Source organism: Phymastichus coffea, unplaced genomic scaffold (assembly GCF_024137745.1).
Source record: "Phymastichus coffea isolate CEN01 unplaced genomic scaffold, Cenicafe_Pcof_1.1 PCOF00031, whole genome shotgun sequence".
Classification (NCBI taxonomy): Eukaryota; Metazoa; Arthropoda; class Insecta; order Hymenoptera; family Eulophidae; genus Phymastichus; species Phymastichus coffea.
Genome location: NW_026706842.1, coordinates 3,118,325 through 3,132,789, shown reverse-complemented (window position 1 = coordinate 3,132,789; position 14,465 = coordinate 3,118,325). Strand labels below are relative to the sequence as shown.

Sequence of the window (14,465 nt, the reverse complement as noted above, 5' to 3'; positions counted from 1 at the left end):
AGTAAAAATCTGATTTACAAGTAACTATTTTCGATCTATCACAATTTGATCAGTGATTGAACCAAACAAATTTGGTTTGTATTTTAGTAATTTTACATAATAAAAATACTTCAAATTATTATATAAAACATGACTGTGAAAATTGTTCAAACTTTTGTACCTTAAAAATATCAGTTATTTGTCTGGTATTATAATGAGAATTTCATAAGTGTTTAACCAACCAGTTTATGCAAATATACTCTAAGACTATGCTTCGATAGTTCGAAAAGCTAAGAAGTTAAAATGACACTAATCAAGATACATGTACAATTTGTATTTTCACTCAGTGATCATGAGTTGACAAGGAGATGAAGGATTTGTTAAAGGTCGAGAGAATAAAAAATGATACGTTTTGTGACATTTATTTTATTCCAGTGCTGCTATAACTGTTTATCGCATTTTATAACAGTTGAATATAAGTAATAAAAATATGCCTCTGTCACTGAACTTTGTGCGATAAAGTTTCGTTAATTTCTCTCTTACTACACGCAGATCTTTGAATAGAAAAGAAAAAAAAAACAAAAAGAAAACTCTACCGGCATGTTTGTGAAACTTTAAACTTGCCTATTTTCTTTTCTTCTCGTTAACACATATCAATAATTTGTAGAACTTCTCAAACCAAATCAGTTACAAACAAACAATCAAGAAAAACATGAAATATATAAGGCACGTTATTCGTAGAAGTACATCGATCGTTGCGATCGATGGCATTCCGAGTGCAAAAAGCGAAACAGAAAAGGAAGAAGAAAAAGCGCGAACGTGAGATTCCGCTTGTTCAAATGTAAAACCGCACATTACATATTATTACTTAAGTTGACACGAAGAAAGAAAATGATTCACGAATATATATATTTCTATTGTCAGATAATGACGACTTATATAGTTTCTATATCTCTTAAAAGGAATAAAACTGATTATTGCTTTTTGTCAAAAGGATTTTCTCCAGACGAGTCGATTCCCTCATTCATTTCCTACTTATCTTTCATACAACTTTTTCTGTAGTACATGTAACATATACATATATTTTTTCTATATATACCTTTCTTCTTGATATAGTCTTATCGCAAAAAAATCTACACACACACATTATGTATATATACATATATATATATATATACACATATATATACATACGTATACATACACACATATATATAAACTTTTTCGAAGTCAAAAAAACACGAAATACGGTAATTCATCTAACGTTTCTTTCAGTTTTTCAATAGAATCTACAAATTATAATAATGATTATATAATCAGATCTTCTAGAGATTTCTTTAAATATATTTATAAAAATTATTAATGAATTTGCAACGCTGCCCGTAATGTTTACGACATAAATATTTAACCTAATAAAAATAATATTAATAGCAATGGGTAGTAATTATTTATTGCCACGTTATTTTGCACTAGATCTAAGGCACATGCCGAAGTCGCTATAAAATACAAAAAAGAGCTATGCAATATTCAAGATAGAATTTTTGTAAGACTACACAACTAATGTGTACATTATTATTGCAACTGGTTTTTGAACATTTAAATAATGCAACATAACATTTTCATTTTCTTTACATTTAAGAGTTGCGGCAATTTTTAGAACCTTTGATTTGGTTGGTTGTGCGATAAAACATATGTATTATTATCTTCATATTTAAAATCGAGTGCTGATTCTGACAGGATTAACATCCAGTAACATTGTATAGAGAAAAAACGAAAACAGTCATTGCGTTATTTAACAATCTTAAACTGATTATGGTAAATTTACGTAGTGTACGATATACTGTAAAATAATTATAAACTGAATCAGTATATTGATTTAATTAAACGGACAAAATGTCATATTGCAAATGATATCGAAACTTAAGTAGATTGAAAATCACTTAGTGATTAATTATGTACAAAGGCATAGCTTTTAAAGCACTTATGACCCCGGCGGAGAAATTTCTAAAATTCAACAAGCAAATTTGATATTTAGTTCTTGATATATGGTCAACAAGTTACACTTCGAAATGAAATTCGAAAAATTACACTCTGTCAAAGAAAAAGAAAACAACCCTCAAGTTAATGATTGTAAGAACTGCCTTAACGATTAGTTACTCTAGAAATGTTTTGTTCAGTGAAAATCTCCTTTGGGTCGCACGGACAGTGAGAAAACAAAAAGAAAATGCGTATGTAAAGGTGATCTACAATAATGAGAAGAGAAATAAACCCTAACATAAAACTATATTACGAGTGATAAAATAAAAATTCTTACACACAGTTATCTTTTTGTAAATTGTATGCCTGTCTGCTGTTTGAAGGGGGACAGTCGTTGAGACGTATTTCAACTACATATATACGTTTGTCCTTACAATTAAATCGTATGGCAGGCCCCAAAAACTGAATTAACAAAAAATATATTCGCGTGTGCGCGCACGCATCGTCGACAACGCGAAGCCCATTCTTTTGTTTAAACTTTTTCGCTTGCTACTCCGCGACTTAAATTGACATAGCTTTACTTTCCTCACGTTTCTCCGTAGCTTTTCTTTCGCACACTCTACATATTCTTGTTGTTGTTTTATTAAGTAAATCGAACAATCTCTTCGAGCGTCTCTTGCCTCGGCTTCAAACAACGCTGATGTGTTGTATTTAAATACGTATATATGCATCTCTTATATAATTTGTATTTTTTTCTTAAATTTTTTAAACACATATAACTATCTATATATATATATATATATGTATATATATATATATATTTATACTCTTTGTTTAATTTCGCGCGAAACGGCGAAAAAAATTGTTCATAACAATAGATAGATTATCGACCTTTCTACACTACATGTTATCATTTGCGTGTCGGCTTAAAGACTAATAAAAATTCGATTGCTCGTATTTTTATAAAAATATTGCCAAGAAGAAGAGATTGGGCGCCTCTCGTACATATAATTTTTCTTTCTTGTTAAATCTTCACCTGTGCTCGACTTCTTCTTCGGGAAGCTAATAATTAATGAGTATCGTCGCCTCCTACTCTCCGTCATTATTTTTTTCTCTCTCTTCGGTTCGTAAGTACACTTGAGATTCCTCCTCTTGTGGGGTTGCCATCCTCCGTCGTACTAGCTCTATTTGTTCTTCCATCGTCCTCCCGTTTAAAAACTCGGTACTCTCTCAATCTCGTTATTCGACAAAGTAGGAAGGAGAAAAAAAACATATTGCCTTTTGTTTTCTACTAAAATTCACTGCATCGCATCGAAAGCTAAATAAAAAAGGTTTCAAAAAAGCAACGTTCGTTTTCTTTAAAAACTAAGCGTTTCAAAAAAGAATCTATACCGTTAAAAAAAAATAATAAAGAAAAAACTACCAAAACTTTTTGTAAAATTGCTTTGCAAAATAAATTAATCAAAAATTATTGTTTTCCGGAAAGGATGAAAGGATTAACAAAAAAATCAAGAAAGAAGAGGTGACTTGTTCTTCTCCGCGTGTATCTCCAATATCATGAGGCGGCGAGTGAGAGAGATAGAGAGAGAAAAAATGTGAGAGAGCGAGATTGGTCGCGATCGAACGCTCTGCGTGTTTTTTTTCTTTTGTTTTTTTTTGTTTTTTTTTGTTTTTTGTGTCCATTAGATTTTTGTCGGTCCTTACAGGTGTTAGAGTACGAGACGAGTGTGGATAACTCCATTGTTAGCACTCCGCAAGCCTGGGCAACCGGGGTTAACAAGAAAAAAAGATAAAAACAGTTTGGTTAGTGATTATTGTTTCTTGCTTTTCTTTTTCATTGTTTATTGAATCAACTTCTTACTAGGAAAGAAAAGCGGTTAGTGGAAAAGACACAAGTGTCCACTGTTCGATGAATCGGATAATCAAGAAGTTGATACAATTTTCATGAATGTCTTTTTATCCTCGATGCAAATGGATTATGAAGTGACTTTGAATGTGCGTTTTTCTTACAATCAATTTCCAAATTGTATTGCATAGAAGATAACAAGATTTTGTAACTGATGTATTGCATTTGTAAATGTATGTTAGACAGTGCAAAGCGATGCTCTATAGTTCGTTAAAAACGAGATCGAGAAGTTATATCAATCTAATAGAAGCGTAATAGTAACGATTAATAACAGATGTAGGTATATCGATTTCTGCTTTACAAAGAGTGGACTAGTGAACAATTTGTCAATGTTAGTTATATCTACATATCATGTTATTCATGTTATTCTTTTCAATGTACAAATGCTAATTGTGCAAGAAATGAGTATCGCTTTGCATTCTATTATTAAAAATTATTATTCTCTTTCATTCTATCATTCAATTATTGATTTTTTCATCATTGAGAGAGAAATGTTGAATGTAAGTATAACAATTGATTAGTTTGAAGCGTTCGAATCATCACATACGTAAAACGATATTGTTATTGACTTGTGAACGTTTCGTCATCATAGTCTTTGATAACGTTAAAAACACTATGAACACCCACGCCTTCAGTCAAAAAAGTTCTATGAATTATTATGATTGGTTTTTAAAACTACATTTTTCATTCACGTTATGTTTTCTGTGACAAGGTGTGGCTTGTGTACCCTCCCCGCACAATAACATGATTATAGGCTTACGAACTCAGTTGGATTATCATTTGAAAACAATCGAAACCATTGGTATTTCGGTTGTGAAATTGTTTGACAAACATTACGCTACAATAACAATAAGAGTAACAATGAAAAATGTTTAAGAAGAAAATATTTATGCGAGTAATTCAAAACAAAGTGCATAGAAATACCCAATTTATAAAAACGAAAATAAAATAAAACGATCATGGCATCGAAGTTAGTGCTATCGTTTCATACTCACTGCATCTTTTTATATTAGCTTAAATAAATTATTCTTTTACTGTGAATGTGAGCAGGAGACGTAAACGTAGCAATCGGATTGCAATTAAAAATTTGTTGAATGAACAAACATACAATAAACAAGAGTAGGAAATTGCCATCGCGTCAACAAACAAAATCGACGCAGCTTGGGTGCACACCAGCCACCAGAAGACTTCATATACACAATTATATGTACGGTGCCAGTAATTGATTTTTTCGGTTAAGAAAATATTCTGTATCGTTGCGTGTAATATCAATTAATAGTTATTAATTCGTCATTTGGTAATACCGATAAAAAATTAACGATAATAATGTCCCAGCAAGTGAGTGCGTCAAAGAGGCCCATGAGTTGTTTTTAGTCGTAAAATGTAAATCGGATGTTGTCAGCCGATTCAACGAAGAAAAACAATGAAAGTATTTCTTTTGTTCCAGGTAATGTCAGAAGCAATGTTACGTACAATTAAAATTATTGGGCTTGTTTTTGTCAGTATTATTTTACAGATATTGAGAAGAAAATGTTTTCATTTTATTTATTTAATTATTTAATTTTTCATTGAGTAAGAGAGTGTGAAAAAAAGTAGTCACACGCACGCATATTTATTTATATACAGTGGCACAGTGTGGTTAATTTGAGAACTGACAATTCTCAAATGTATGCATGCGCGCGACAGTACTTGAATCTCGTCTCGCGAGTGAGTGAGAGAGAGAGAGAGAGAGAGAAAAAGTTAGCGTCAACTTGGCCATGTGGAGCATTTTGTTAGTTCATTTTTTTTGTTTTAACAAGAAAAAAAATGGTGCTGCTGTGCGGACTATAAATGAAAATGGATATGAATATTGCGCTCATTGATTAATTTTCAATAAAAAAGGGTGAAAAGTAATTCTTTGTCAATTGGATCAATTTTCGTATACAAATTATTAAAGTGTCAGTACTTTTGCGTAAATAGTCCGTGAGAATTATATTTGCAATATATATGTGTTAGTAAAATCGAGCAGGTTTCAATGCCTTTTTTTTTCAGTGTCAAAATAATTTCGTCTTTTATTTGCGTAGCTAAAAGTTCTAGAAACGTTACTTTAATCTTGCTGTTAAAATAAATGTTTGTAAGGTGGTTAACATTGAGAGCTGATTAGTTTATACAGATGTATATATCCAACGACGTAGATGTCAATTAATACTTATAAATTACTACTTACAACCTATGTTTTGAAATTAGTTAATAGCATTCAATATTACATACTAGACAAAAAGTTTGCTACTTGATAAGTAACTAAGTTACCACACTTATTTCAACGTTACCACTGATAGAACGAAATCATTTTGAATTAGGAAAGTCAGGCCTAATAACCATGTCTGAATGAACTTGATAAACATTTAGTAATATGCATAAAAGGAATGGACGAGCAACATTTCTGATTAAAAAGCTGAAAGCACGTTCGTCGCGACAATAACTCGAAAATTGAGGAAACAGCGCGGCGCGCACATAGCCACCCATACTTTCTTAATTCTTTTTTATTCTTTTGGGCGCTCAATGAAGAAAGACCAACTTTTTTGCGAATTTCTTGTACTTTTTTTCATATAAATCGTTTATTTGTTTTCGTATTTTCTACTTGATACGTATATAACTGATAAAGGCGCATAATCTATATACAAATAAATTCGAATGCAAATTCAACGTCGACGTAATTTTTCCTTTTTCTTTCCATATATGTATAATATATATGTATAACATAACGTTTACGTATATATAAATAATAATCATCGTGTATAAATAGAAATAAAATATAAGTGTTCCACAGGCACAAGTTGCCAAGAGAAGGAAAATAAATTCGTTCGTTTTCTTTTTGCGAAGGGGCGATCATATAAGAAGTGTACAGACTAAGAAAAAATAGAGAGAGCCTACTATGTGATAATACCGAATTGTATTTTTCGATTGAAATGCAAAAATGTAACATAAAGTCCTGGAAGGAGAGAAGAGAGAGAAGTGATAATACATGGATAACAATCGTAATTTTCTCACATGTAACATCGTAATAATATATTCCTTATACTGACACGTAAGCACCATGAGCGTCGTTCGCTAAACTCTTACAAATCTCATATTGTCTATGATGTCATTTTCTCTTTATTCTTTAGTGATTCCTTTTTTTGCTTTTTTTGTCAATACCCGGACAAATTTTTTAACGCGAGCACAGACAACACACTGCCCCTGACTCACCTTGGATTCTCTCCTGATAAGAACAGATTTTTCGCCAAAGGAACATGAAAAAATTTGTCAATCTACCCAAGAAGTGTATTCAAAAGGAACATGGACGAAACATACGTGAGGTATATCATTCATAAAAATGGGGAGGTGCGCACCCAATCATGACGCACATGATCGCGGCTTCGTATCTCGAAATCGCGCGTACGCGGCGTGAATTTTGACAAAGAAGAACAACGAAGAACAAAAAAAAAACCAAAAAAAAAAAAGAAAAAAAAGAAGAAAGAATGTACGAAATTCACAAGTATGAGGGGGCAACTGTGCCTTCGGGGCGTCAGGTACATACGCACACAACAACGTTCTCTCAAACGCAATATCCATGCTACGTATGGGTAATGCATACGCGTCTGTGCAAAAAATAAAGAGAAAGTATGCGAGCGGTTGGATAAGCGACCCGCTGACAGCCGATCGCTTTTCCAACGACGTATAAACATTCGAGGGTGCATTCATCTCAACAGAAATTTTGCGACTTACAAGTTAGGCAATAACATGTGTATATATATATATAGACATATACACACACATATATATATATATATATACATACACATATATATGCATTTTTTTTCTCGCTATTGATGTGTTATAGTAATTTTTGTTGATGATATAAACTAACCTTCTCACGAGAGCGCGCCCGCCCTCTGATAGGGGTGCTCTCGTATCTGGCTCAAGTGCCTACGCTGCTTCACAGCGCCCGCTGCACCTGTTTTACATATACATAGATGCTCTCATTAGTTTTGCTTTTGTGTTTTTACGTTTTCTTTAGGTTTTTTTTTGGAGTAGATCGTGAAGGGCCGCTTCCGGCTTCTGCTCTCCTCGAGGACTGTTGCTTCGATTATCCTGGTTCGATAGTGCCGGTTCGACGTCAAGTTTCCAAACGGAGCGCTCAACGATCGCTTCGAAAAAAGGAAACTTTGACGTCGAATCCAACAGTTATTCAAAGGATTCACGGAAAACATGTAAATTATGGCATTTAAGTGAACTTCGATAACGCTATTCATTCGTGTTTTGGATTCATTCTGTGTGCATGTGCTTTTGAGTAGACGCTCACTGTTGTGGGGACTTCTGAACATCTCAGGCGAAGCTCAATTCTTTCTGTCGGATAGGCCGTCGTTGTCGATTTTTTTTGTTCAGAAAATAAAGCAACGAAATTCGTGATGATTGAGCTTTGCCGAGAGGTTCGTCCATTTACTTACGCAGACGTACAAAAATAAAAGAGTATGGCGTTTACGAGCTTAAATGCTAGAATACTTAACGCATAAACACTTGCTTGTATTGCTGTTTTTTTTTTTCGTTTTTATTCTCGAGTGATAAAAATTAAGTTAAAAAACGTTGCGATCAATAGTTAATAAGTATAAACTATATACTACTAGTGAATCTCACTCGTTATGGGTGTGCTTTGATTTCCTAATGTTATTCCTGTCTCTTAAAAAAAATATTATTTGTATACCGCTATCAATAAGTAATGATCGAGATTTCATTGCTGAACCTTCAAAGCGCGTGTGTGTGACTGTACATGTGTGTGTGTGTGTGCGTGCGTGTGGGTACGTGCATTTATGTTTCTCGTGTGTGCGTGTTTCCTAAATTAAACTTATCGCATATAAATACGTAATATTTTAAATAATTTATCGAGAGAGAGGGAGTCATGTATAATGTTGCTTGGACATTTACTCGAAAAATCGCGTGATTACGTCGATTAGAATGAAACTCATTCGCGCGCTCAGCGACACGCGAAAAACGTGGACTAAAATATTCTCTTTTTTCGTTTTCCGTTTCTCTTTCGTTAAAATACGTACGACGACTAAAAAAATAAAGAAAGAAAGTATAATCGTAAAAAATAAATTGTATACACAATATAATCGTTCTCCTCGTAACATGCGCATTTTCAAACTCCATGGCTTCGTCTTAATTCGAAAATTTTACGAAGAAATAATGATCAACGTTTTGACAGAGTATTGCAATGAGTATTATTAATTATTCAATCCGAAACAGATATTCTCTTTTTGGTACACAGATAATTTTCGAACGAGATCTCGTCATGGAGGCGAGTAAACGCTAGAACCATCAGTCCTGAAAACGATTTGAGTTTTGGTCCCTAGGCGTGCGTATATCATTCTTTTTTTTATCGTTTCTTTCTCTGGATTTTTTTCATTATAGTCTTACAATTGTTCAAAGTCGTGTTTGCGCCAGTAAATCAACCCCTGCGCGCATCTCGGTGTCTGATTTTTTTATAATACTATCTAATCACCAGCCATTCGTATATCTTGTACAGGAATAACGACGATCAGTTTGGGATAATTTGGCCGCATACCCATTTGCGATTCTAGGTGTAAAAACGATAATAATATTTATAGCTACGTTTTTTTTTTTCAATCGCGATCAATTTGTCAACGTTAAACATGGATTAATCTTAGGCGAGATAAACAAAAGAAGAACACGAAAAACATGTAGGATTATCTTTGTTGTTATGACAGGTTTAACCAAAGCAGAATCTTTCAGGATGTAGCGGAATGGTTGAGTGTATGGCCAAATCAAGAAACGAAAAGTAAAAAATAAAAACACTGTGATTAGAGTGAGAGATATATCAAACCATAACCTGTCTAAGTAAGCGCAATTTTTTCACAGGGACAAATGAAGAGGATCTCAATGAATTGCGGACCGACGAAAGTTAGTAGTCGTTGTTCGTTTTTTTTTAGTCGCGTGTTATGTATTATTCCATATACTGTCAACCCTAGGGATTCGTTTTTCTCGTATGTATGTGTATATATATATATTCTTTTGTTAAACTCGAGATTCTAGTGGTATACTTGCTAACTACTACACCGTCTTTCCAGTTAGTCGTTACTTCCAGACAATTTCATTTCGCAATTGTTAGTGAAATCTTTTCGTTCATTTATTTTCGCACTACTGTATATTAAAGATTATCAAGTAAAATATACGCGGAAGAATTAAATACAGTTTGTGGGGCATGAAACAAAGATAATGTAGGAGACTAAACGAAATAATATCAAAGATATAGCCGTCACCGCATTGAAAAATAAAATAATCCCTTTTTCTGTTTAAGATCGTCCGACATGTTAAAAGTATAAAACCGCGTTTCATGCCTAAACGAAATATCGATCGAGTAATTCGACGCAAAGAGAAAAGCTATTTACGAGTATAATCGCTTTCGATTAAATATACATACGTATATATATACCTCTACTACGTAAATATATTGTATAGATATAATCTTCTTGCGATATATTATGCTGCTATACGAACAAAATAATGAATGGCCTTTGAAGTCGATTGCATTGTGAGTGAGAGAGTGTGATGCAGGTCGTTCCGCCCTGAAAAAGATCGTCGATTGCACAACTAGAAAACACACTCGATTGTGTCGCGCGCTCGCGCGTTTCGCCTTCTCGCCATATAATGATGATTCTTTCTCCAGCCGCGAGAGAAATTGCGCGAAAAGCTATTTTCAGGCGGCACGTATTTTTGGAAGCATCGCGCAGAAAGCAGAGCATCGTTCGTCGAAGATAAAAACGGAGGGGGCGAATTTGTCGCCTCGACGGTAACTGGATATCTTCGCTCGCTCGCTCGCTCGCTCGCGCGCGCGCGAACCCGCAGTCGGCTGTTTCGCAATGCGAGATCCGGATTCGATTCGCCAATTCTACATTCGAGAGCAACGCGATTTGTCGTGAACGAACGATTGTCAAATTATTAATTTTTCTCCCCTATCAAACAACACAAACGATCGAGCTTTCACAAAGCTTTCCGAAAATCGTTGCTCTACCGCCGGCGGCGAAGACGAAGGTAAAAATAGTCGCGTAAAAAAAGCGCCTCGTTGCGACTTGCGCTCGCGTCTAAAATTAAAACAAGTCGACCTGACTCTCTTTTCTCTCGCGCGCGCGCGTGTGTGACTAATAAAGTTCTAAAAACTAGCGCGTACACCAAGATTTTCGTTAGATAAGAGCTGCGCTGTCTTTTGCTTTTTTCATGAATACTGCCACGTATGTAATATAAGTTGCACGCTATGCGATATTGCACACTTTTAAAAACTACGTACGTCTTCGCATATATCATTATATATTATACTCTTCGCAAAACAGAACAAAATATAACTATATGTATGTACTCGAAAAGATGGCCGTTTTCACTACTTGCGATCGGTAATCGACATAGAATTCCGAAAAAGAAACATTCTCATTTATATACATATCAAAAAATGACTCTGACGCTTTTAAATGATTAATTGAAAATTTTGATCGTGATGTGGCTCTACCGATCGCCGATCGTCGAAAAAATAAAAAAAAAACTTCTTTTAGACTAGTATACGCATAAATAATATTAATAATAGAAAAAAAAACATATATCTCCGCAGTTCGACGTTTTTCCTAGCTGCACGCTCGTGTGTTCATGTCGTAATGTTGCGTGCGTGTGATGTGCTTGCGTGTGTGTGAGTATGAAGTGTGTTTACTAAATAAAAAAAAAATCTCGTGGACAGCGACTAGTAATTGACTGATTCAGCTTTGTTGAACACAAAAATGCGCGACGTTCACGTTTGGGAGTACTCGGCTGTCATGAAAAAATTTGAGAGAGAGAAAAAAAAAAAAAAAAAAAAAAAAAAAAACAAGTAATTTGGAGAAGTGTTGGGAGAAAAAAGTGCCGGATCGCCGGTCCCTCGCGTGCGCGCGCGCGCGTTTTCACGTGTACGAGAAAAAAAATTGATAATCGAACTGCGGCGCTCATAGTCAGCGAGCGAACAACCCACCAGAATGGTCAGCCGTGGCGTACTCGGTGAGTAATGATGGGCTTGCCAATGCAGCATAATTGGCGTAATCGGGATACGGCGCGTAGATCAGAGCGTGTGGATCGCCGGCCGACAAGAGTGATGCTCCTGGTGGGCCGGAACCATTGAGCAGCGATGCGGCGGTGGTCGGCACCGATATCCTTGGTGACAGGATCAGTGGCGCGCCCAGCGGCGCGTTCGTCGTGCGCATTTGCGTTGCCAAGCCTGGCAGAAGACGCTGGCTCTCAGCAGCGGCAGCGGCAACGCGCCTCCACTCTTCGTCGCAAGCTGCAATCTCGAACGCTGTGGTGAATCGTTATGACATGTTCGATAAGTCGATCGGGCTTCACGCCATTGGGGATTCCCTTGAAGAACTTGTTAGCTTGCGTCTGACTTTTGACTTTAAGAAATCATCGCTACTCTAGAGACGAGGATCGATTTGCTTTCAGACTGGTTAATCGTTTTGTCTACCAAACAATCACACTCGAATGATCGAGTGGCTCTTACGGCAAAACTGTCTAAGTGTAATCAATGACAAAATCAAACTAAATTTCGCGACTTGAGCATGAATATATGAACAACACAATGAAAAATAAACAAACCTATGGTGACGTTGAACAAACACATATTGGCCGATGAATTCTGCTCCACGTGACACCGCAAATGTAAACCATATAAATTAGTACTCGTTTAATTTTAATAATGTCAATGATATTCTTGTAGAAAAACTTTTTAAATTTCGGTTAATCGTTTATGCCAATAGTGAGAATTGTTTTGTACACAGCAAACATTAAAACATTAGAAACAACGAGTACATTCGTTTCAATGTGGATCAACTCTGACACGTGATTTCCTCAACGCAGAAAAGCCGTATTGAGTTTTGTTAAGGAGAGACATTATCGTGGACATGTTCGAAAGCATCACATTAAATTAGTAAAGTATTAGACACAAACTGACAAAGTAGGCGCTAGTTAGGTCACTACGGATACCTGCAACTGCGGCGACTTTGGTGTTGGAGTCTCTGTAAGTTCCGTTGATGATTGCGAGCTCCATTAGCTGCCTCTTCTTCAACTCGTCCTCGCCGTCGGCTTGCTGAAATGGTATCGCGTTACAACGCGGTCAGTCACGCTCGCTTCTACTCGTCGTTCGATCGTCGACGGTCGGCTTGGACCGGTCATCGTCCAAAAACTTGGAGCGCGTGCAAAGCTTGCCGCGAGAAACGTCACCGAAACTCGCGCGTCGTGCCGCTCCGCAGTCGAGAGGGCAACCGACGTACGCGCGACCTCGTTTCGCTCTCCCGGCGATTCTAATGGCCACTGTGCTTCCGCGCGAGCGCCCGACGCGCGTCTTGGGTGTGCCGAACAGCGATCGAACGACTCGCTGCACCACCGACGCACTCGTTTGGCCACGTCGAGGCGCGACGTAGGGTATCGCTCTCCCGCTGGTATACCGCGTCTCGGCGCGCTTAGCAAAAGCACACCCAAGGCCTCTGCAGTTACGCGTTGCGCCGTCGGCGTTCTGGAAAGCTCGTCGGACGCCGATCGGTGGTAAAAGAAAACGACGCGCCCGTGATCACCGGGATTCGCGCGCGCTGCAGCGAACGCGGGGGCGTTTCGGCGTCGCTGCATTTAAACTCTGCTCGCGTTCCCGATCCCCGGCTGACTTTTCACGACGCCGCTTCGTTGTTGAAAATATAACTCAACCGACGAGAGCGAGCGAGAGAGAGAGAGAGAGATGATATATACCCTTAATAGCGACCTCGATTCCAACGCGAGACCTGTATATTCTCTCTCTCTCTCTTTCTCTCTCACTCGGCGTTTAATAATAATGTAGTCCAGACCCGCGCGAATATTTTGGGACTTCGAAATACGAACGCTTTGCAAACATTCCAAGTTTGTGATTCTTTTTTTTACGATTGGAACTTTCTCACCACGGGCACAAGAAGTTTCTTGACTTCCTCGACGGCGCGCGCAAGCTTCAATTTGGCGCGATTCTCCGTGTCTTCGACCGTCAGCAGAACGTGCAGTTCGTCTGTCAGGTGCTCCCAGTTTGGCTTACCTCGATTCATCTCCTCCTGGTAAATGAAAGAAATGCGTCAATGCAGTTTGTTGATTATTTGCTACGCGCAACGATGCACGTCCGTGTACACTAAAACTAGGTGCCAAGTGTTTACGCACTCGAATGGACATGACGCGTTGCGCAACGTGCAGTCAAGAAAATCGTATGTTTACAAGACGACATGAAATTAGCGCATTTTCTCTTTGCGTGTACTTACGTTCGAGACACGGCGGCCAAGTGCAGCTTGGAAAAAAGACGACAGAGTTTTTAAATTTTGCATGTCTTCTTGGAAGGTCGTCGGGGCAAAGTTTTATAAATAACAACGGTCGCTCGTTCTCGGCCATTGCGAACATTTGCTCGACGAAACAGAAAAAAAAGAAGAGGCGATATCGCATCGCGATGTCCATGATCTTCCCGACAATGAGATGCATTGTGCGAAGCAACGCGCGAGGAATGGCTTGCGTAACGAAACAATTACGCGGAATGAAAATCTTCGAG

At 37.0% G+C, this 14,465-nt stretch overlaps 1 protein-coding gene across 4 annotated transcripts in view; it reads right to left on the bottom strand.

Moving 5' to 3' along the window:
• Positions 1-374: 374 nt before the first annotated feature.
• The window catches only part of LOC131663058 (protein held out wings), a 32,960-nt gene continuing 18,869 nt past the window's right edge, over positions 375-14,465 (bottom strand). The window contains exons 4-8 of one of the 4 annotated variants that reach the window (XM_058933132.1): positions 13,840-13,983; positions 12,899-13,001; positions 11,892-12,197; positions 7,752-7,838; positions 375-3,715 (exon numbers count right to left, since the gene is read on the bottom strand). In XM_058933132.1, the coding sequence (XP_058789115.1) occupies positions 7,756-7,838; positions 11,892-12,197; positions 12,899-13,001; positions 13,840-13,983 (636 nt within the window). In that variant the 3' untranslated portion in view covers positions 375-3,715; positions 7,752-7,755. Of the gene's footprint in view, positions 3,716-7,751; positions 7,839-11,891; positions 12,213-12,898; positions 13,002-13,839; positions 13,984-14,465 lie in introns of all 4 variants that reach the window. The other 3 variants (XM_058933130.1, XM_058933133.1, XM_058933131.1) reach the window with 3 other exon arrangements.